Source organism: Sphaerodactylus townsendi, linkage group LG06, assembly GCF_021028975.2.
Source record: "Sphaerodactylus townsendi isolate TG3544 linkage group LG06, MPM_Stown_v2.3, whole genome shotgun sequence".
Lineage (NCBI taxonomy): Eukaryota > Metazoa > Chordata > Lepidosauria > Squamata > Sphaerodactylidae > Sphaerodactylus > Sphaerodactylus townsendi.
In genome coordinates this window covers 13,457,359-13,482,082 of record NC_059430.1, presented here as the reverse complement: position 1 = coordinate 13,482,082, position 24,724 = coordinate 13,457,359, and the positions used below count along the sequence as shown (strand labels likewise).

Genomic DNA, 24,724 nt, shown 5'->3' with positions numbered 1-24,724 from the left:
CCTAGATTTTTAGGCCCCCTTTGGAGGTTGGCAACCCTAGTTTTGCAACCAAACTTTGCCATCGTCATGTAGCCAGCAGTTTGGGGAGCGGAAAAAAGTGGCGGGGAAACCACAGAAAGCTCTTCGGCTGTGCTGAGTGCCACTGCCGAGACTACTAATATAGAGCAACATAACGGCTAGTTGAGGTTCATCCTACCAGAGGCAGTCAGAAGGAGCTCTTCAGTGAAAGAAAGGCTTTTCCTCAGAACTGGGCTGGCATGGCTAGAGTGAAGAAGGCTAGGGCCGGAGCCCGAGTGAAGGAGGTGGGGCTGCTTAAGAGAGAGGGCGGGGGAGCAGGGGAGCACGAAAATCCTAGGCGGGGAAAGGGCTGCGGAAGGAAACAGCAGAGAAAAGGTGAAGACTTCAGAAGGTGATGAAAGAAACAACAACTCAAAAGAGAAAAGTCAGATGAATCAAGCAAAATCCTTCTCTCAGGAGGGGAAAAAAACTCAACCGGCAGCCTAGCAGTACAGGAATGAGCGATTACTGACATAAAGCAAATGAGAAGATGTTACAGGACTGCAGTGGAAGGGAGCGGATTATGAAACCTGTCACTTAACACGGTTCCTTTAAAAAAATAGAATGGAAAAATAACACATTCACGGGGCCTTGAATATACTTACAGGCAACTTCCCCAGGGATCTCAATTTTCTTTTCCAGCAACACTTTCAGAGCAGATACTTTACTCAGACCATTTTGAGAGTCTGGAGTTTTAATTTCAAAAAATTATCCAAGCAATTGTTGCTCCAATGTTCCCCCAACGGGACAGAGTTTAAGGAGACTGAAGGGATTTAACACTCCATTTTTTTTTAAAAGGGATGGATTCCCATCTTCTCAATTTCCTCCACATATATATTTGTGTGATCCCCCAAATTATCCGCTAGAAAAACAACTTGAAACGCTTTTTATTAGTTTGGTTATTTGGTCAGTCTGCCCCAAAAGGTACAACACGCCACTTCGGACACAGAGCTTGAATCTGCCGAGCGCTTTCGTGGGATCCTGTGCTGATCTTTGAATGCTAAACTTCTCATCGCCCAACCGCGCTCTGTTGACAGCAAATCTCAGAATTATTTTGACCGCCTTTGTCACTGGAGATGAATTTAGAAGGACCGCGCATCTGCCTCCTCATCCCTAGGTTCTATTTTGCAAGGGAACGGATTTTGATTAACATAGGATCAATCTTGCGCTTGTTCAGTAGGATCTTGTTTCTGTTTTTTTCAATTCAAACCTCAGCAAAAGGAACTGATGACATTCCTCTTGCTTCGAAAGCAGTTTTTTGTGGCACATGAGGGTCAAATGTTTGAAAGGGGGTGAGCTCCCCCAAGCTGATTGGTCTCATTTGTATGGTTTTTGGAACCTGCCCGTGGGCTTAAATTTGTGCCACAAGTAGAATTTTTTAATCCGACTGATTTCAGTGGAACATACAACAGGCAGAAAATGTGCAGGATTGTAGCCGTGGAGTTCAGATCACGTTCCCTTTTGTGTATAAAGTAATAATGCACAATTGCCATAAATTACCGTGTGCCCTTCACATACGCTTTCAAAAAGAAAAGGCTTTTTACAACTTATTTCCTACTTTTCTATATCCATAAGTCAAGGATACATTTTTTTAATGGAAACAAGATCTTAAATGCTGTCTTATATGAATGGATGAAAGCGCAGAGATCCCTTTACCTGGCAAAACAATTAATGCAAGATAAAGAAATACCGTTTCAAGCAAACATAGCCTCTAGGGGGAAAAAGGGCAGATGGTGAAAATACTTTCCCTAACTAGTTAACTTAGGCCCCTTCCGCACGTGCAGAATAATGCACTTTCAATCCACTTTCACAACTGTTTGCAAGTGGATTTTGCTCTTCCGCACAGCTGCAAAGTGGATTGAAAGTGAATTATTCTGCATGTGCGGAAGGGGCCTCACTAAGAACAGTAAACAAAAGACCGGGGGGTGGGAGGAGAAACTGAACACGTTACTACTTGGCCACAGCTACAGTTCTTTGGGATCATGCAGCATTTTAGACTCTTGTAGAATAAAAAGGAACAAAACAGCAAATGCACATTACGTGAAGACCCGTGGGCACAGCCATGCAATCTGCACAGTGCTTCTCAAACTTTACAAATTTTAAAGCTTACGGAACTCCCACCCACCCAATCTTCTTTTCCTGAGGAAATTCTTGCCCGAAATGGTGTGAATGCTGCCTGCCGCTATGACTGAGGTGCATAACTGCATTCCTAAACCAATGCAGCTTCAGTCTGGGTGACTGAAATACATTCCTGTTAATGCAACTGCTACAAAATGTATGAATTCAGCCTGCTATATGTTACCATGCTGTAAAGGGGCATTCTTTCCTTGATCTTTCCTCTCCCTCTCACATGCCTTGTAGATAACGAGGATTATCCCTGACACCTTCTCCATTGACTCCATTGACTTCCTCCTCCATTGACTATCTGTTGCTAACCACTTCTATCTGTTGCTAACCTTGGGGTGCCGCAGCGCCGAAATAACTCTTGTTCGCATTCTTTGGGAAACGGGTGGGAGGATTTTCTGAATAAAGAAGGGGGCAAAAGCCAGGTTCATCAGAACTGGCTTCTTGCAAGCTGCATGCTTTGTTACCTTTCCAATAAACGCTACTGATCAACAATCGAGAGCCTGTTTATTGATTCAAGCATCGAGACCTAACGTGAACCCACTCTGGAAACACACACACCACACATGAAACCATCTTAAAACAGCTGATTTTTACAGAGCCCTCTTCTTATCAAAACATACTAGGATACAGAAATCCCCATGAATCCAATAGCAATAACTAGGGCTCCTCTGTTATCTGAAACTTGCCCAGAAAGGGAGAAAAGTGTCACCTGCCCTAAGATTCGGTCCTTGCTCAAATCTGCATACATACAACCCTCCCTCAAGTGCCCCCCCCGTCATGAGGGGCTCACCCCAGTTTGAGAACAACTGAATTTGCAGAAAGAATAAAAACAGAAGAGAAGCATGAAAAGAAAAGATGGTGTTTTGCTGTTCCAATAAGGCACGCATTTACTCCATATATATGCAAGTTTTCAAATCTTAAGCATGTCGTCATATGTTAAGCACGTTTCAGCAAAAAAGGCAAACACTCAAATTGCAAATTAAACAAGTTAGACATTTTAAAAAGTTGAACAAGTCAATAAGAACTGAACACCACGGAAAAGCGAGGCTGTTTTATGCTACTTATGCAAACCTTGGCAACAGCACACAGCAAGCATACCTTCAGCCATCCTTCCAAAATTCTTAGCTTTGCAAACAGATAATCAGTCACCAAGAAATACAGGTACAGGGCAACATTTTTAGAGGTCAGTAGGTTAGCTGTTAGAAGAGGCATGCAAAACTATTTCCCCAACATATTATGGCGACATTATCCCCATAATTTGCAATATGACGTGGAGGAAATTAAAAGACAATTCCAAGGGGCTATGTCCTGGTGTGTTAGGTTGTCAGTTTACAGAAACTGTCTGTACACAAAATCAAAGTTATGCAAATAGATGCTTTCAAGCTCTTGTTTTTACCATCAGAAATCCCGTTTCCAGTGGTGTCTTTAATTTACATGCCAAAACAAAAACAAAAAGAGTGACGGGAGCGAAAAGCCAAAGTAGAAACGGAAACACAAATGAAAAGGAAACAAATCAACAAACCAAAATAAAGTGGGTTTGGAAGCGCCTTACCCGTTTTGGGTGTCAAACTCAAATCTGTGTCAGAAGAAGAGGACTGTCGACTGTAGGACTTGGAAGGTGAAAAGGAATAGATTTGGTTTTTCAGAGGGGTGGAGGGTCCTGATGAGTGAGGATTGGGATTGGGATCTTCATTGAAAGGAATCCTGCCAGAAGAAGGTGGAAACAGATTCAGTGATCCTGTTGGAAAGGACCCAGCTGACAGCAGCATGATCCCAGCAACAGGGCGTGGGGTGGGACTTGGGGAGGGACATGGGGCGGGGGGCAACAATTGTCCGGAAGTGTGAAGCTGTATACAAGGTCAAAGTGAAAACCAAACAAAAATCAAATGACTCTGCTGGTTCGTCAGCTCAACATCGTACAGAGAGATGGAAATCATTGGTTAGCAAACAAAGCAACAACAACTGAAAAAAAAAATCCAGCTAAGATATGAAGCGTCAAAACCAAGTAAAACTAGCAAAGGAAGTAAAACCTGTAAAAAAAAACAATCCATTGCTGAGAGGCAAGGCGAACACAGCTGTCAGAATATAAGATTCTTTTGAACCAGATTGTCAAAAAAAGCAAACACAGCAATGATTGCAGATTATATATCTGTGTGTTTATATGTACACACACACGTACACATTTATATATACACACACATATATCTTTGGGGGGGGGGGAGTTTCCTTATCCGTTAGCATCTGCACTGTGCCACAGCTAAAAACAAAGAAGGGGGTGGGGAAGAAAAAACAGGTGGGTGCCATTAAATTAACACACCTTTCTGTTCTGTGCAACGCTGCCTTACCTGATTATCCCGTTTCGTGGTTCTTCGGACCAAGACGTGCGTCTCCCCCACAATACACACATTTACACCAACAAGACAAATGAGCATCTTAGGTTTCTGCTTTTTATTTCCAAAAAGGAAACGCTCGCACGCAAAAAGAGAGACTCTAAAGATACACACCATCCTTCCAGTCTCTCTTTTATCGAAGGAATGAACCCCAGAGGGAAGTTATTCCTTAGGAGGAGGACTCCCGGGGAGAAAAGCTGAGTGGTACCTGCCTACACTGCCTGCCTGCCTGCTCTTTGGGGCCGCTGCACCTGCGACCTGCCTCTCCCCAGCTTCCGAGTCTGAGCAGTCTCGTACCAGTGTAGATGAGGGTGGGTACTGACACAGAGAAGTTCTGAGTTAGCCGTGAGCCAGTAGCTGTATGAATTGGGCTGTTGTGAGTCGAGCGACATCCATGGCTTGGAGGGTGAGTCAGCGGAGACCTGAGAGAATTTTCAGTCAAGGCGGAGGGGAAAGGGGGAAAAAAAATACATACAAGAGATTGCAAAGTTACATTCTAAAATTATTTCAGGGTCGTCGCTGGTTATCGGAGAAGACTTTTAAAGAAGCAGGCTCTAAATAAAGCAGGGGTGTCAAACTTAAAAGGTCTCGGGCCTTGCTGGTCCCATTGGGGTCCCCGGCAGAGCCCGTGGCGCTTCTGACAAACGCCACAGCGTTCAATCATTTTCAAAGCCAGGAAGCCAGAAACTGGCAGGGCAGCATGTTTACTGAGAAGTTACTGACAGCTGAAATGAATCCACTTTGCCAGGGAAATCACGCTGGGCTTAAAGACAAAGTGGCTATGCCAGCATTCCCCACCACACTGAAGAGGCGAGCCGGGCAGGTCTCAAACGGGGCCTTGAAGAGCAGATCCTATTTCACGGTCTTCTTTCTGTCCAAGTATACACTTCAGGGTCCAAAACACTCACAATGGATGGCCACTGCAAAGTGATGTTCAATGAATCAGTAATCGAATTGAGATGAAACTGACTTTTTTGGGATAAAAGATTTATGAATGAATCCCGTTAGAATCTGCCTTGTGAGGAAGCCGTCTCTTTATCTCGCTTGAGTTTTAACACCCCTGCTCCGAGAAATAAAAGTAAAAAATCTTAACAGCAGCAACTAAGTACTGTAATACTTTGTAGCAATGGGTTAATTTACTAGGGGGGGGGAAGTAGCCGCCTGCTAGTCTTTCAAGCACTGAACCTGAACTCAAGATGACAGAGTTTGGCAGGCTGGTTTTGCTTCCAAGAAATATAAATTCTAGCGTATGAGAGAGAAGGCGTGTTTCCATTGTCTTTCCAAGATGGAACAACAAATGTCGGAACAGCATCCAGAGTTCCAGGTTATCAGACAGGTAAACAGCCCTCTAGGTAAGCCGTAAAAGCTGGGAAGAGGAGGCAGTTAGTGGCGAGCACAAACAGGAGCTGATTAGTAAGTGAAGCCAATGATCATGGGTGGAACTGTTAGACTGTATGAAACCACTGATACAGCCATATCCAGACATGCTCAAGCTACTAACTGAAAGCAGAAATAAACAAACTTAGCCAGTGTCATCTGTAGACATAAAATTCGCAACGGCTTTTTTGCTTTAATGTTCAAGGTTGATGCTAATTAGATCTCTTTAAATAATGTGAATTTGGAAAGATTATTTTACTATTGTCACTTGAGAGTCACGCAGCAAATCATACAACTTTCGGCCTTGATTGGGCGTTCCATATTTAAGCTATCCAGAAGGCCTGGCTTGCAGAGAGCTCTTCCCAGGGCTTCCCACAAGAGCTCGTGAAAAGCATGCCATCTTTACTATGGAATGGAAGGAGAACTTGGCACGTTCAGATGTACATTTAAGCAGAAGGGATCATTCCACTGGTGTAGCGTATATTAAGCTATGTAATGTGTGAGTGAGCCCTCAGATTCGGCAACGTCGCTGGCTATAACATGCAAAAACAAGGGAGAGCAAACTGTTCATTCTGGGGAGGAAAAAATATTTCCAAAACAGGTAAGTGAGAATGACAACAGTCGTTGGAGGAGAAGCTCCTAAATGAGATGTTTGTGAAAATTCAATCTGGTATTTGCTAGGTAGTCCCGATATATATAAAGGGGGATATACAAGCCCCTTTATGTATTAGGAGTGACATGAGACAGTCTACATCATTCTGCAAAGAGTAACTTGATTCTTTTTTGTCAGCAATTTGACTTTCCCAAACAAGGTGCTTTCAGACTGGCATGCTACTATTTTTATTTTACTTGCTTGTGCTAAAAACTGAGTTTGAACTTAGCGAACTACTCCTGAACTGAATGCTGGCCCATCGCCTACTATTTCAAGTCAGGGGCAGCGTTAACATAGCTTGTTCTATACAAGAGGCACGTACCAAAAAGACAGCTATAAGAATAGCACTGGAATAATATTCGATATTAGCTCATATTACAGTAGAACACTATCAAAACACTAATTATTTACAACAAATACATTTACATAAATGTTAAAAAGCATGATACGTTCAGATTAAAAGCAGTATAACAACCACCTTAGGAGAATACGCAACATTCTATTCGCTCATGAGTAAGTTTGCCCATAAAAAACAGCGTTGAGTTCCGAGCTAGGGGAGGCAGATCCTAACATCAGAATGCTGTAAAAGCCATGTCTGGTAATACTACAGAGGCATTTGTCAGACCGAGGTTTACTTCTGCAGCATTGGGTCAAACAGTTTATTGCAAGCCCCTCCAATTTTTCAATCCAAATCAAATCTCTGAAAGAAGGCCAACAAGAAAGGGAAAACAAATCAAAATATGAATTAAAAGGGGGGCGGGGAAGGAAGATCACCAAATTTTCATATAAAATGTATATGAATCTTAAGAGGAAACATGAAAAGTTCTTTCCAGCGAACACTGGCTCATACTTACTCCTTCATGTCTTTGGATGGGGAATTACATGTGGGTAAGAATGCTGGGGTGTTACTTAATTTATCCAAGGTACAGGCTGTCCCGATGGCTCGTACTACTAGTCCAGATTCTCCCTCCAAATCAAAACACTGCAAGTAGCCAACCACGGCATTCCCTCTCATTTCGAGGACCTTCAAGCCAATCTTTCGTTGTAGTTCACCTGCAAAAGAAGGACCAACCGATCAGCCAGAAATCAACTTAAATGATTTTGGAAAACTGGGAAGGAAACAATGCTCAAAGGGGTGGGGGTGGGGGGATGATTTAATATTTCTCTCATTCTACCCTCCATCTTCTAGAAGTTTGCTTTGAGAAATGACATTGCTTCTGTATTGCTACTTCTGCATTGATGAAAAACAGAACAAAGATTCTCCAAAACTTTCACAACCAGAATCAACTGGCTGTTATGGGTTTTCCAGGCTACGTGGCCATGGTCTGGTAGTCTTAGCTTCCAATGTTGCAGCCCCATCTATGGCTGGCATCTTCAGGCAGGCATGTCATGGTAAGATATCTTGCCGCTGACATGCTTCTGAAGATATCAGCGCTAAAACTATCAGACCATGGCTACATAGGGTAGAAAACCCACAACAGCCAACAGGACAAACTTTTAATATTACCCAATATAAATTTATGTTTTTCTGTTGAAGCCACTACTGTGTTTCCCCGAAGATAAGACAGTGTCTTATATTAATTTTTGCTCCCAAAGATGCGCTATGTCTTATTTTCAGGGGATGTCTTATTTTTCTGTGTTCTGTTCGTCGGGCATGCTTCCAAACAAAAACTTTGCTATGTCTTACTTTCGGGGGATGTCTTATATTTTGCACTTCAGCAAAACCTCTACTGTGTCTTATTTTTAGGGGATGTCTTATATTCGGGGAAACAGGGTATTAGTAACCATAATTTGTTCAGCACCAAAACAGCTAAGCAACTGGAGGGGGGGGACCCCCATACTCTGTAGAAAACAGAACTCTAAAATAATACATTCATGCCAGTTTTATATTTGTTTTTAAGTATCCATTCCAAATCAAACAACAAGGAATCTCAAGGGACCTGTTCCAACAATAGACAAGCGCAGCGGGACTATAAAGATGAAGACACTAAACGCCAGACAGAAAATGCTCTGCTGACAGCATAGCACCTGCAGACTTGTAAAGTCTGATGTTCTCTGTGGAAGAATGAATTTTGTTGGTCTTGCGCAGATTCACACTGGGAGGTGGTTTACTAACAAAAGCATTACACTTAAAAAACTTTGTCCACAGTCAGTCTTGTTCACAAGCTAGCCATGCTTGGGGAGGGACACTCAACTGCCAACCCCACCCCTGGTCTCTGGCAGCAGGTGATGAAGATGAAAGGCTCACAGCTTCAGCAATATCAACCACTTGTGGTCTGACTTCAGGAAAGCACACTCCCATAGCAGAGATAATCAGTTGTACAAAGGAGGGAGACCCCCGTCCTCAGCTCAAGCGCACCACTCACTATCTGTTAGACAAGTCCCAGAAGCAGCAGCAACTAGATGAATAGTTGAGGGTGCCACACCCTACCTCTCCCACCCATCAAATTTGGGGGCCCCAGAACCTCTCCGACTATCCAAACTTTATCAGTTGCGTTAACAAGATGCAATTGTACCAACACTTATTTTAATGCACAGGGGAGGCCAAGTTAACATTAAAAAAAACTGGCACCCATATTTACACTATACCACTAATTTGCTAAAATTATGAAAGTCCACAACTACAAAAAATATTACCGTCAGAAATCTACCCGTTTCAGGTCAATGGTCTGATTAGATATGTTATTACAACGGCTTTTTGCAGGCAGAATGCAAAAGGATTTTTCTGTTCAACTGGGAGAGAAATCAAACCGGTTCGGCTATTGTCATGCTTTATTGTTTTAAATTCTATGATATATACAACAACAAGCCTTTACTGGCATACAAAACAGGACAAAATATATGCCAGTAGTTCTCAACCTATGGGTCTGCATCAGTGTTCTCCATCTGTAAAATGGATAAATATTAGGGTTGGGGGTCACCACTGTATTAAAGGAACTGTATTAAAGGGTCGCGGCATTAGGAAGGTTGAGAACCACTGATATATGCTAATGGTCTGCTTTGATATTTAACGTTTAGAACAAATTATAACTTTTGAAATAAAAATAAATAATTCCTGGCAAGGGTAATGATGATTAAACCAACAGCTCAGTCCCATTCTTCACGCATCCTTGTGCCAACATTTATTGTTCTGTAATACTCTCACATAGTTCAACAGTCCAAAATGACCTTTGAAATTCCAACCTTCCCCAGGCTATGTGGCTGCAATTTTTTGCTTGAGCTGCAGTTTCAGAACAAACTAGAAATCACCACTAGAAAGTAGTACATAATGCATCCGTTTGCCAATTATTGTTAGATCTGAGTTACATGTTAACAACTAAATGCTTCCCCTGTTCTCTGCTGGCGAATTCTTAGCTCTGCATGAAAATGCTTTCCACTATGATACGGTTTCCTTACCTTGCAGCCAACCACACTATACCATACTGCTCTTTTACTGTATTTCTAATTCATTCACTTGACATAACTAGGATTGTAACTATGATGGAGAAATAGAAACACATTTATTTAGGCTCAAGATTCCGTGGAGGCACTTTAATATGGTCAGTCTGCTTAAAAAAACTGTAATTTAAAAAAAAATCTGGATAACAAATTTAACAGAAGTAACATATTCAAAATGCAAAGTCTGTTAGGGCACACGTGCTTTATCTTGTACACATCCTCACACCCAACCCCTAAAGGCATTTCTTTATACCAGTAACTGACTCGTGACTACCTGACATTAACGAAATAAGCCTCTGCCTGGCCTCATTTGAGGCCCTCGGTGTGCGGATTCGATCTATCCACTGATACTCTGGATCTTCGTTCACCACCAGCTCTTCCACAAAACCTTGAATGATGACAGCTCTGTAGCACTTTGGAATGGATGTAGCTGTTAAAACACAAGCACATGGAATATTTGTCAAGAGGCAACGCATTTCAAAGACAACATTCTAAAAGTTATAATTGGACATCTTATCTGATACAGGCATTCAAGGTGCCCCCTGAAAACCCAAACAGCTCAACAGGAAAGATCCAAAAAGTCCTCTCCAAAAAACCTTCTTGAATCATGGACAGTTATAACAAATATCAAAAAGTAGCACTAAGATGAAAAACATCCATATTGCTCAAAAGGCTGGTGAAACAACAACAAAAAAAGTTCACTCCAAACACAACACCAAACCATAGTTTGTCGGTACATGAACAAGCCTGAAATTCAGATTCCTTCCCTTCCATTTTCTAGGGCCTCAATTTATGTTTATGCTTAAACCAGAGAAACAATGGCTGCCTTCTAGCATCACAAACATACGCCACCTTGTGATGAGAACAAGCCAGCAAGTCCTTCATTCATAAACTTCATACCCCGCCTTTCCTTCTCATCAAGACTGAAGACTTACCAGTACAGCACTAACCACAGCGTGCTGTGTTATCTCATCAAGCAGTTTAGAATGTTGACTGTAGGCAAGAAACAAGTTGCGATTTGCCCAATTTAGGTCACAACAGGTTTGGGTTAGTTTAAAATCTCAGCATAGCTCACAAGAAAGAACGGAGGAGGATGGATGTATTAATCCAAAGAACTGATGTGGAGAAAAAGCCTGGATTTGCACAGAAGGCCAAACCAATTCTTAGACTCGTGGCAAACCATGGTTTGCTGAGACCTTTCGAATTCAGTCCCAGGCTTGTGCAAACCATGTTTTCCAACACTGGTTTGTAGCACAGACTTTGCACCCAGTTCAGTTGTAACGGCAAACTACAGTTGACCATAAACAAGGATATGATGAAGGAATCCCTGTACATGAGAAGGAAGATGAGGGAGAACATGCAAATCCAATAGGCAAGAACTGATGGCCAGAGCAGTTCGCTATTGCACATAAACTAATCTTCAATCTCAATAACCCCACCAGCCAAACAATGCTTTAATTAAGTCACGTAAGACAATTTTCTTTGCGTTTCGTACTAATTTAATACACTTTTTCATGTCCCCATTTTAAAATATGTAAAGAGATTCCTCAAGCTATTTTTAGACTCACTGCAAAAAAATTTCACTCCACACGATGACTGTCTAAAACGGTTGAGATCATTAAAGAGATCCACTTTCACGACCACATTGATCTCACCACGTATACCTATGAATGGAAAAGGAAAAGAGGATGAGTGTAAGAATTGGTGCGGCAAAAGAAACATAAAACTTCATATGCAATTGTCTGATCTTTTAGCACTTGCAACACTGTTGCTGGGTTTGGGGCAGCAGGAGACACAGCAGGAATAATTTTTAGTTGCAAAAATTTGTCTCCCACTTTTCTGCCCCTGCAAAAGTCCCCAAGGCAGCTAACAATCTGAAATATGCGTGATAAAATCACCCTCCGCCTCAATCCGGCAGCCACGACAATAATTATATTAAAGGATTACTTAAGTCAAAAGGTACTTGCAGAGTTGGCCCAAGTACTAATCAGCTGCACACTTCAGTTTTTCAAATCACCCTGGCCTAGTGATCCACATTTATAATCCTGACGTATGTTGCCAATATTTTTACCAGGCCAAGCATTAAAATCAATTAAATGGATTCCAGCAACGTCAAAAGCATTTTTTTCCCCATGCAGTAACAATCCTATGTGACGTCACTCGGCTTCACCCTGGACATTCCCAGATCCAGATGGGTCAGAGAAGAATCCAGTTCAGAGAATTCTTTGCCATGCGGACTAAACAAGACTTACATCTCTACTGAAGTTAATAGGCTTAGAAGGGTGAGATGCTGTTGAGGATGACACTAAAGGTGTCATATTCTCTTGTCCTCAATGAGAGGAGAGGATAAAAGGCAACAAAAAGCACGCACTCACAAAAACAACTAAGGCTATGAAAATATACATACCAAAGGAAAACTGTGCCTTTCCGAGGGCTGTCGTCTACCTAGCCTCTATTAAATACAGAATGCTGGACTGGATAACCTACTCTATCGCGGCAATTCTTACTCAGATAATATCAGGAGTGGCACATAAATCACAACAGGACTTAATCGGCAATTGTAGGAAAACTAAATATTAAGGTCTAGAGAAGAAACAGTTTGGAAACTTTTAAATGCAAATCATAAGAGAAATTAGGCAACGAGAAGCTCCCGATTTGTAAATCTTGATTATCTAGCTGCAACAGTTGCTAACTCCTGACGGATCTAACTAACTCTTTTAAAACACTGGGTAAGTTACTTACCAAAAACACAGTGTACACTATAGCATTTTTACTGAATAAGTGTCTGAAAAGTTACTCTATGGAATTACTATGTTGGGGAAGTGGAAGAAACACACCCACATCACTCAACCTGGAGCAGGAAAGGAGCTGGCGAACGTGCTCAGGACAGAGCCAAATTTGTCTGCAGCCACAGGGTACATCTCCAAAAATGTTCCCTAACTACAGGGCATGAGGTCAAATGACATATAAAACCCACTGCTGCACTTCCTCTCTCACCAGTCCATGAAACATGAGTTATGGACTAACAGGTTCATCAAGAAGTTGATTGTCAGACAACAGCCTAAATGGCTTTATGTCCTTTGCTCTGTTAATTGGGAGAGCACAGCTTATCTTGGATCTTAAGTCTATTTTGCTACGTAGACAAATGGTACATAACTAGGATTTTTTTTAAAGCAATTACTTTGGAAAGGAGGATTGTTAATAAGAGCCTTTTCGAATCCACTACTTTAAAGATCATTTTAAGGATTATCTGTAAGAGCGACAGCACAAAATGTTGGGCACGTAATTCCTTCATTTCTGTCTGAAGTTTAATTTATGTTGTTTTACTAAAGTTCTTCCTGAACTGCTAATTTTTCTGGAATATTATTAGAGTCACATCAATGCTTTATACTTTGGCAAATGGAGCCTGTACAGCTACGAACCGAGATTGCTTAAGAATTCATTTATTTCTCCTTTTTAATCATGACCAGTGCCAGCACCAAGACACAGTTTAGCGTAGCTCTGGACACTGACTACAGACCCCGAGGACAGACAAAATCATACAAAGAAGAAGAGTTTGGATTTATATCCTCCTTTCTCTCCAGTAAGGAGACTCAAAGGGGCTTACAATCTCCTTTCCCTCCTGCCCCCCGCCCCCCCCAAACAATCACCCTGTGGCGTGAGTGGGGCTGAGAGAGCTCTGAAGAACTGTGACTAACCCAAGGTTACCCAGCTGGCATGTGTTGGTGTGCACAAGCAAACCTGGTTCACCAGATAAGCCTCCACAGCTCAACTGGCAGAGCAAGGAATGAAACCCAATTCCCCAGATTAGAGTGCACCTGCTCTTAACCACTACACCACACTGACTCTCTCCCCTAACCTGTCACTGAAACTGGGGGGCAACAAGGAGGCAAGCAGAATTCACCCTGAGAAGCCAACACTGCCAAGGAGTGGAACCGAAGCAGAAGAAGCTGGATGGAGCCTGGCCCAGAAAACACAGCAACAATGTCCTGGGCATGAGAAGCTGGTTAACATCATCATGAAGTTCCACAGGAGCAGTGCCAGCCACGAATACGCTCAAAAGAGCCCTACTAGCCCAGGACTACCCAGCCCATGATTGGAAGCCAGTGGCTACCTCTCCTCATCTGGTCAGAACAAATTAAGCGGCTGGCTCAGATTGGGGATGGGTTCAGGCAGACCGGAGAAGTGGCATCCCACCCCGTCGAACACCGGGGTGTGTATCCAGCGGTTGTACGGCGTGGATAGATGGATGGCTCCTGCATGGTTGAAAGGGTTTGAGGCACCCGCATGAAGGGGGAGAAATTAGGGCCGGAGTTGGGGGCTTGCCTTAAAAGACGTGGGAGCAATGTTTTAAAAGGAGGGGCCAGGGAGGAAAGGTTGGGGGGGAAAGGTGGAGGCCAACCCACAGGGTAGGATGGGATCAAAATCACAATAATATGATGTAAAAGAAAGGGCTGAGGCCAAAGGGGAGGAGAAGAAACCAGCTGAATGTCAGGGATGGAACCTCCTGATTGAGATGCATTCCTGATTCCAGAGCAAGGCTATATCATGTAGACCAGGGGTCTTCAAACTATGGCCCTCCAGATGTTCATGGACTACAATTCCCATCAGCCCCTGCCAGCATGGCCAAGTGGTAGGGCTCATGGGAATTGTAGTCTATGAACATCTGGAGGGCCACAGTTTGAAGACCCCTGATGTAGACTGTGACTGTACCTGGTTGATTGAGATGCGGTCCTGTCAATGTAACTGATTTAAGACATATGTATTCTGCCTGTTAGATGTAACCACTCTGTTCATGGAACATTCTTGCGTTGTTCTTCCCTTCACCCTTTCTCACGCCTGACAGACAAACAAGGCTAATCCCTGACACTGTCTACTCCCATGAGAAGCAGAACATTTCCGTTGGGGGTAGATGGCCAGGTGGCATTATCTTGTCGCTGAGCTTGGGGCCTTCCAGGCTCTTCTGTAACTCTTTCTCACATTCTTTGGGGAAACGGGAGGGGGGGATTTCATTTCTCATAAAGGGGGGCGCAAAAGCCAGGTCTGGCAGAACTGGCCTCTTGCAAGCTGGGTGCTCTGTTACCTTTCCACTAAACACTTCTGATCATAAGAACATAAGAACGAGCCTGCTGGATCAGATCAGAGTCCATCTAGTCCAGCACTCTGCTACTTGCAGTGGCCCACCAGGTGCCTTTGGGAGCTCACATGCAGGAGGTGAAAGCAATGGCCTTCTGCTGCTGCTGCTCCTGAGCACCTGGTCTGCTGAGGCATTTGCCATCTCAGATCAACGAGGATCAAGATTGGTAGCCATAGATCGACTTCTCCATAAATCTGTCCAAACCCCTTTTAAAGCTATCCAGGTTAGTGGCCATCACCACCTCCTGTGGCAGCATATTCCAAACATCATGTTTCCTTTTATTAGTCCTAATTCTTCCCCCCAGCATTTTCAATGTATGCCCCCTGATTCTAGTATTGTGAGAAAGAGAAAAATTTCTCTCTGTTGACATTTTCTACCCCATGCATAATTTTATAAACTTCAATCATATCCTCCCTCCTCTCCAAATTAAAGAGTCCCAAACACTGTAGCCTCTCCTCATAAGGAAGGTGCTCCAGTCCCTCAGTCATCCAACAATCAACAATCCAGAGCCTGTTTACTGCTTCAAGGATCGAGACCTAACACTGGGACAACCCCCTAACCTCCTATTCTGAGGCCTCCGGTGCCTCCCATGATAAATGAAACAGAATGGTAGAGTTGCAGTGGGAGGAGCCTCACTACAAATTTAAATACCAGACTAGAAGCGGCTACACTTCTGTATCAAGATAAACTTTATATTTCAGCAGTAAAGCTGCCTGAGAAAACTTAAATATTTCTTAAAACGATTAAAAAAAAACCTTACCATGTATCGTATCATAAATTGGAAACCATCCAGAGATGACTGTAGCTGCTTCACTGTATAGTAAAGGGTCAATATCAATGTAAACTTTTCCGATGGCATCATTAGCGCTGTAGGTATCGTGATCCAGGACAGTTATTTGGAGGGGCTCATCTTGCAGATCTTCATCATCCACCTAGAAGAGTTAAAATGTACTGAGGCGCTTCAACATCCAAGTAGGCAGAATCTTTTCAAAACCTTCCTTCAGGCTTAACTTCTAGGCTGCATTGCGAAGTTATGGCAACTGCCATTATGACAGGCATACTGTTAGTATCACCTGCATGCCTCACTCATCCACCTTTTCATGTAGACAATCATAGATAGAAACTAGATATGGTTACAAATGATGCCTCAGATAGAATGTTTTGTAGTAATAGTGTTGGAACACATTTTCCAGGGTGGTCCCACTTATTTTTCCAAATGATGAAAGAGCATTTAAAACAGATAGTTAACTACTGTTACCCTGTTTCACCGAAAATAAGACAGTGTCTATATTAATGTTTGCTCCCAAAGATGCGCTATGTCTTATTTTCAGGGGATGTCTTATTTTTCCGCTCCACAACTGCATGCTCTGGTCAACGGGCATGCTTCCAAACAACTTTGCTACATCTTACTTTCGGAGGATGCTTTATTATTATTATTATTATTATTATTATTATTATTATTATTATTATTATTATTATTATTATTATTATTATTATTTATGGGATTTCTATACCGTGATCCCAAAGACTCTGAAGATTGTACGTATGGAGTTCCACATACAATATATAAACAAAACCTTCATTAAAAGGTAGTTTAAAAAGTTTAAATATTTAAAATGCAGCTTATTAGTCAACAAAATGGCGTCAGCAATACCCAGGTGAACCTCCCAGAAAGGAACAGACGGTAACAATTGGGTCCCCTAGATGTGGGGACTCGAAAACAGGAGGAATAGAATAAGAGACACCTAATCAATGACTGGGCACTCCAAAGCCAGTTAGAACTATCAGAGATCTTTGACCCTCTGGGAATTCACCCAAGATCCACTTGGGTGGGACATGGAGAGTGTTCCACCAGGCAGGAAGAACAAGGCTGAAAAAACCCTAGCCAAAATTAGACCAGCATCGTGTGAGAACCAGGAACCACCAGTAAATTGGCCTCTATGAGGCAGAGGCGGTAAGAACATATGGAAGTGTCACGGTTGAGATGCGAGGTCCCAAAGCAGCGTAAAGACCTTAAAGGTTAACACCACACCTTGAAGATGATTGAACTCAACTGGGAAGACCAGTGCGGGCTCTTAGCTGGAGTTGGATGTGATCGCGGTAAAACTATTGAGCAGGCAGAGCGCGCCCAGGTGCTGGACCAGCTTCAGTTTCGGATCAAGCATGAAGAAGGCCAGCGATGAAGCGAGTTACAAGAAGTCTAACCTGGAGGTGACCGTTACATGGATCACAGTGGCCAGATCTGCGTGGGAGAGGAAGGAATAACCGCCCGAGGGCTACAGCGAAGATGGAAGAAGAGCGCGAAGCGGGTTATATGGGCCACCTGGGTCTCCATTGAAAGAGGCGAATCAGGTGGACTGAATCTTGAAATGGGGTCGGCTGTGAGACCCTCCGGTGAAAGTTCTAACCTCCCCCGGCAAATAGGGATCTCCGTCTTGATGGATTCAGTTTTATATTTAGCACTTCAGCAAAACCTCTACTCGATCTTATTTTCAAGGGATGTCTTATTTTGAGGAAACAGGGTAATATGGGGATCTGAAATACATAGTGCACCAGTCATGAAGCTTCGCAAGAATACTTAATGAAATGGCATGACTTAGCTGCAGATATCGTCAGAACCCTTGCCTGGGTACCAAATCCATTAGAAATGAGGTGGAATTTCCTGGAGACAGTGCCTTTTTTCTGTGGTTTGACTCTGGTTAACTACACTCACAGGGATATTGGCTTAGCAACAGCAATACCATAGCTACTGGGCAAAATCTGGGCTGTTATTGGAAATCTTTAAAGGTGGGGGGTTCATTTTGGGGTGCTATGGCCTTATTCATTTAGGTTTTGTTGTTACCCGGTTCAGTACTGCTGCTTTCTCGCAGCTATTACAGCCATACTGCGAATCTTCTGTGCATTGTAAAACACTATTAATCAAACTTTGGGTTTTCCATTTTTGTACTTACACTTACCTCAAATTTAAACCATTCCAGTTCCGAGGATTGAGAGATTTAGGATACACATCTGTCTTAGGCGGTATTTCCAAACTTTACCTAAAAAAAATACACATTACATTAAATATGAACTCTATTAACATTTTGTTCCCTAAACGAATTTACAATATTTTAACAGAAATATTGCTTTGTTGGAGAAACCAAACGTCCTGAAAAGTGGTGCATGCCATTTAATTTGATTTAGATGGAATGATGGAGAACTAAGCCATGGTGGCATATTGTGCCCTATGCCCTGCCATGCCAGTCGACCCACCGGCCTTGCGCCCCCCAGTGCAAGGCATGCCCTGGGCATACCGCCTCCAGCTATGGAGACTCCTAGGTTTCAAACCTGTTTAGTGAATTCAAATACTCTGCTGAAAATGCGATCGTGGCACCACTGTCATTTTAAGCATGGACGTGTCTGCTGTGAGGAAAACTGACAATGAGCAGAACCACCTATTGTCTTCGTGGTGGCTGCTAAGGTTCAAAGCATTCTGAAATTCCTCTACTATCACCACGGGCCAAACATCAAATAACTGCTGCGAGAAATATTCTTGTCTGGGTTTTGCCCCAATGATAGCGAAATAGAATGGAAGGTGTTTATTATTATTATTATTATTATTATTATTATTATTATTATTATTATTTGTAGGATTTCTATACCTTGATCCCCAAAGGACTCTGAAGATTGTACAGTATGGAGTTCCACATACAATATATAAACAAAACCCCATTCATTAAAAGGTAGTTTAAAAAGTTTAAATATTTAAAATGCAGCTTATTAGTCAACAAAATGGCGTCAGCAATACCCCAGGTGAACCCTCCCAAGAAAGGGGAACAAGACGGTAACAGAATTGGGTCCCCTAGATGTGGGGACTCCGAAAACAGGAGGAATAGAATAGAAGAGACACCTAATCAATGACTGGGCACTCCAAAAGCCAGTTAGAACTACTCAGAGATCTTTGACCCTCTGCGGAATTCACCCAAGATCCCACTTGGGTGGGACAGCTGGAGGGAGAGTGTTCCACCAGGCAGGAAGAACAAGGCTGAAAAAACCCTAGCCAAAATTAGACCAGCCGCATCGTGTGAGGAACCAGGAACCACCAGTAAATTGGCCTCTATGAAGGCAGAGGCCGAGTAAGAACATATGGAAGTGTCATGCGGTTGAAGATGCGAGGGTCCCAAAGCAGCGTAAAGACCTTAAAGGTTAACACCCACACCTTGAAGATGATTCGGAACTCAACTGGGAAGACCAGTGCGGGCTGCTTAGCTGGAGTTGGATGTGATCGCGGTAAAACTATTGAGCAGGCAGAGCGCGCCCAGGTGCTGGACCAGCTTCAGTTTCCGGATCAAACGCATGAAGAAGGCCAGCGATGAAGCGAGTTACAAGAAGTCTAACCTGGAGGTGACCGTTACATGGATCACAGTGGCCAGATCTGCGTGGGAGAGGAAGGAATAACCGCCCGAGGGCTACAGCGAAGATGGAAGAAGAGCGCGAAGCGGGTTATATGGGCCACCTGGGTCTCCATTGAAAGAGGCGAATCCAGGTGGACCCCCAGGCTGCGAATGGAGGGGGTCGGCGCCAATGAGACCCCCTCCCACACCGGTGGCTGAAAGTTCCCAACCTCCCCCCACGGCCAAGCCAAAGGATCTCCGTCTTCGATGGATTCAGTTTTATATTTAGCACTTCAGCAAAACCTCTACTACGTCTTATTTTCAAGGGATGTCTTATTTTCGGGGAAACAGGGTAATATGGGGATCTGAAATACATAATTGCACAGTCATGAAGCTTCATAAAGAATACTTTAATGAAATGGCATGACTTAGCTGCAGATATCGTCAGAACCCTTTGCCTGGGTACCAAATCCATTAGAAATGAGGTAGGAATTTCCTGGAGACAGTGCCTTTTTCTGTGGTTTGACTCTAGTTAACTACACTCACAAGGGATATTGGCTTAGCAACAGCAATACCATAGCTACTGGGCAAAATCTAGGCTGTTGACCCAAATCTTTAAAGGTGGGGGGTTCATTTTGGGGTGCTATGGCCTTATTCATTTAGGTTTTTGTTGTTACCGGTTCAGTACTGCTGCTTTCACTGCACCGCTGTTAACAATATACTGAATGTTTCTGTGCATTGTAAACACTGTTAATCAAACTTTGGGTTTTCCATTTTGTGCCACACTTACCTCAAATTTAAACCATTCCGAGTTCCATTGAGGATTGAGAGATTTGGGATACACATCTGTCTTAAACGTGGTATTTCCAAACTTTACCTAAAAAAAATACACATTACATTAAATCATGAACTCTATTCTTTATTTTGTTCCTAAGCACTGAATTTACAATATTTAACAACAGAAATATTGCACAATTGGGCTCAAACACGTAATCTGAAGTGGTGCATGCCATTTTAATTTGATTTGAATGGAATGATGGGGGAACTGCGCCCATGGTACATGTGTGCCCTATGCCCTTGCCATGCCCAGTCTCGACCCCACACCGGCACGCCCCCAGTGCAAGACGCCCCGCCCCCTGGGCGCTATGCCACTGCCCTCTGCGCTATAGGGCTCCTAGGTTCAAACCTGTTTAATTGAATTCAAATACTCTGCACACAGAAAATGCTGCATTCAGAAATGGCACCCTTGTCATTTTAAACGCAGACCGTGTCTGCTGTGAGGAAACTGACAATGAACGGGAACCACCTGTCTTCCGTGATTGGCTGCCCAGGTTCAAAACATTCTAGAAGTCCCTCTACTATCACCACAGGCCAAACATCAAATAACTGCGAAATATTCTTGTCTGGGACTGCCCAATGATAAGCGAAATAGAATGGAAGGTGTTTTAAAACACAGAAGGTCATGTTAAACATCTCTTCCTGACACGTCTACTCAGACATCCTTTTCACTCAGCCAGGCTCCAACATTGGAAGCAAGCCACGCAAGGAGAAAAGCAACGGGGAGTGAACATTCAGCAATACTTGACTCCATGCTCTGCTTTACACATGACTGAGACACATTCTTGTTTCCAGATAGGTGTTTAACTCCCAGTGATAAGAAAAGCTCAGGATACGTATAGATTTCATTTAACTGATATATTTATACTAGAATTCTCCTATTATCACCGAAATTATGGTCCACTGCAGCCCTCCGACTCAAAAGAGATGCTATTTTGGTCAGTCTTTCTCTCTACTGTGTTGTAAAAAATGGTGCACAGAGGCAGACATGGCTGCATGAAAATGCACTGGCAGATCTGAAAAGAAGGGGCGCTTGAATGTCACGACATTCAGATTCCAAGAATAGCCATGTGCCAACTAAGCTGGAATCCTAAGAAGTTTAGTGTTCTCTGTAAAGATTCTATACAGACACTCTGCAGAATAATGAAAAACATCTGGCCCAAGATCGTGAGCATAATGTGAGATCGGGACTGCCGTTGCCTAAGGACAGAAATAACTGGTAGCCTTCCATCTCAAAACATTGCCTTTGATGTAGCAACTTGGAAACCAACAGCTTTGTACACCTAGTGCTTGCAGTATGTTGTCCTCACATAGAGGGAGGTTTTAAAGTAATCCGTAATTAAAAAAATGTTGTATGATGTAAGGAACAGATTTAGGATAGGAATATTCCACCAGTTAAAAGGGGAAGCGGGACTGTAAGCCCACCCTCTCTGATGTTCACACACTGGTCCTATGCTAAAGCAATGTGTGTCCTGCAATTCAGCTTGTAGGTTTGTTAAATTTGGTATGTCCCAAATCCTACAGAGCTTCCAAGCCACTATGCTGTAGCAATAAAACCGCCCTTTCTCAAACTGTCCAATCCATAACACCAAATACATCTGTTGTAAAAGCAAAGGGTAAGATAACAATTTTGCCCTTCATGACAGACTCAGAAGGATATATATTGTCGAAGGCTTTCATGGCCGGATTCAACTGGTTGTTGTGGGTTTTCCAGGCTGTGTGGCCGTGGTCTGGTAGATCGTGTTCCTAACGTTTTGCCTGCATCTGAGGCTGGCATCTTCAGAGGTGTATCACAGAGGGAATCTGTTACACACTGTGTCCAGTGAGAAGGGAATGTCCAGTGAGAAGGGAATATATACCCCACTAAAAACATTCCCTTCTCACTGGACACAGTGTGTAACAGACTTCCCTCTGTGATACACCTCTGAAGATGCCAGCCACAGCTGCAGGCGAAACGTTAGGAACACAATCTACCAGACCACGGCCACCCAGCCCAGAAAACCCACAACAACCAGTCAGAAGGATATGCCCCTGCACTGGAGTAACACAGACTATGTCCCAAGAGGATAATTATGTTGGTCTGAAGTAGAAGAGCTAGATTCGAGTCCAGCGGCATCTAAGAAATCAGCAAGTATTTCAGGGTATAAACCTTCAAGTGTCAAAACTCTCTTCATCGGATATATCTATAATTCAACAAGCTTCCTGAAGTATGCATGAAGGCTTGCCCAACTTTTACCAGTTTCCCTTTCTTTTGTAACAAATCCTCACCATGCCTCAAGAGGTATTTCCCTGGAACTACTCCTAATTCTGGGCATGCCTGCGAAGGAGAGCCACCCAGAACCGGATTCGGTTTTATGCTTACAAAGGTCCATTTTTCTTAGCATCAGATCCTCCCAGATTATTTGCCTCAGCTGATATTTGTCAGTTTTATATTTAAAATAGTTTTTTAAGTTCTTTTTAAACACGATCCATTGTTAAACAAGGGGCAATCCAACTAAAATGAATCCTATCAAGTTGCAACCCATGCCTCAAACTGACACCTTGAAGTACAGTTGTTATATTGGGGAAAAGTTATAAAGTTAAATTTATAGTTTTCGTGTTTTAAAAAGTAACTAACATGATTTGCTACGCATTAAGGAGGCCTGTTTCTTCACATCCACAGTTTCAAAAACATGAATCCATTTTCAGCCAACTGCTCTCTCCCCACTAGTTCACATTCTAATTCTCATCTTAAGCTCTTAATTGCTTTTCCCCACCCAAAACTCAGAGTGGGCCTCATTAGGTATTTTCAGATCCTACCAAAACTGACCTTGTAATTGTTCACCTGTGCAATGAACTGAAGCCAAACCAATTAAAACAGGGAGAACAACACCCTGTCGGATCAGGAACTTCCAACAGCATTCTGGTTTTCACGCCAGGATTTGCAATCGTGAAAAACAGCGTGTTTGTTAAGTGCCATCAAGTTGCTTCCAACTCACGGTGACCCTATGAATCACCATCCTCCAAAATGTCCTCTTGTTAACAGCCTTACTAAGGTCATGCAAACTGAGAGCCGTGGCTTCCTTTATAGAAACAATCCACCTCTTTTCCAGCTGCCTTCAACTTTTCCTAGCATTGTCTTTTCCAGTAAGTCATGTCTTCCAGTTATTGACCAAAGTATGATTTCCTCTCCCCAGAACACCATTTCATAGCATGCGATGAGCTGCCATGGGAGGGAGGAATTTCTCTTATCTCCCTCTCCCCTTGTCTCCGTAGAAATCTAGGCGGAATCCAAGTTCATATAATAAAAAGTAGTGTTATTTTGGTTCTACATAACTGGGAAAAATAATATAGAGTGATAACCTACGTTGCCCCTGAATACAAATGGCAAACACATAAGCAACACATTACTAGAAATAATAAAAAGTGCAATCTAACATGGCTGTACTTAAAAACAGATTACTGGACCAGCCAGCCATGTGCATTTATTCAAAATGATTTATTGAGAACATTAAGAGATTTTTTGACATGTCAGGCAGGGATTTTTCCCATGTAGCTTCTTCTTGTCCTTAGGCTATATTCCCTTTGAGGGGGCTAGCACTGACATTTTCTTCGCCAAATAGCTCGATTTTGGGCATTTTCAGGGGTAAGGTTGACAGCATGCAAGTCTTCAACAGTGCTGTCCATCCACCATTTCTTTGGTCTTCCACATAGGAAGTTTATTGCCATCTTTGCCCCAGAAGTCTCCTCCAATCACATAATGTGCCCATACCACCGGAGCGGCGTTTCCTTCATTTTCTGTATAATTGGTGTAATTCCAAACCTTCGTCATATGTCTTCGTTTGTAACACGATGCGTTTTTCCCGTGTAGCTATGTGAAAGCGTATTTGACACTTTTGTTGCAAACCCGGCTAAAGTACAGGAAAAAGACCACCCATGAAGGGAAGGTGGGATGGCTGAGGGCCCCGACCCGAGGTGGGCAGAAGGGGTGCTCCACATCTGCCTAAGAGACAGGGGAGCCCAAAGCCTACAAAAAAATCTATGCACCTTTACTCTGTGACTCATTCCAGAAAAATCCTGGATGCACTTAGGGTGTCCCGGGGGAGGGGGGGCGTGTTTTTGTGAACACTACAGACCAGTGATGGCGAACCTTTTCCAGACCGAGTGCCCAAATTGCAACCCAAAACCCACTTATTTATTGCAAAGTGCCAACACGGCAATTTAACCTGAATACTGAGGTTTTAGTTTAGAAAAAAACGGTTGGCTCTTGAGGCGTGCGTTACTTGGGAATAAGCTTCGCAGTAGTTGGTGGCTCTGCTTTGAAGCAACCGTGCAACTCTTCCAATGGGTGAATCAC

General features: G+C 43.0%; 1 protein-coding gene across 1 annotated transcript in view; it reads right to left on the bottom strand.

Annotated features, from left to right (window-relative positions):
* C2CD5 (C2 calcium dependent domain containing 5) overlaps positions 1-24,724 on the bottom strand; it is a 103,756-nt gene that overhangs the window by 66,924 nt on the left and 12,108 nt on the right. Inside the window, exons 3-8 of the mRNA XM_048501490.1 lie at positions 20,342-20,428; positions 15,939-16,110; positions 11,610-11,705; positions 10,316-10,471; positions 7,458-7,656; positions 4,872-4,996 (exon numbers count right to left, since the gene is read on the bottom strand). Of these exons, the coding sequence (XP_048357447.1) occupies positions 4,872-4,996; positions 7,458-7,656; positions 10,316-10,471; positions 11,610-11,705; positions 15,939-16,110; positions 20,342-20,428 (835 nt within the window). The remainder of the gene's footprint in view (positions 1-4,871; positions 4,997-7,457; positions 7,657-10,315; positions 10,472-11,609; positions 11,706-15,938; positions 16,111-20,341; positions 20,429-24,724) is intronic.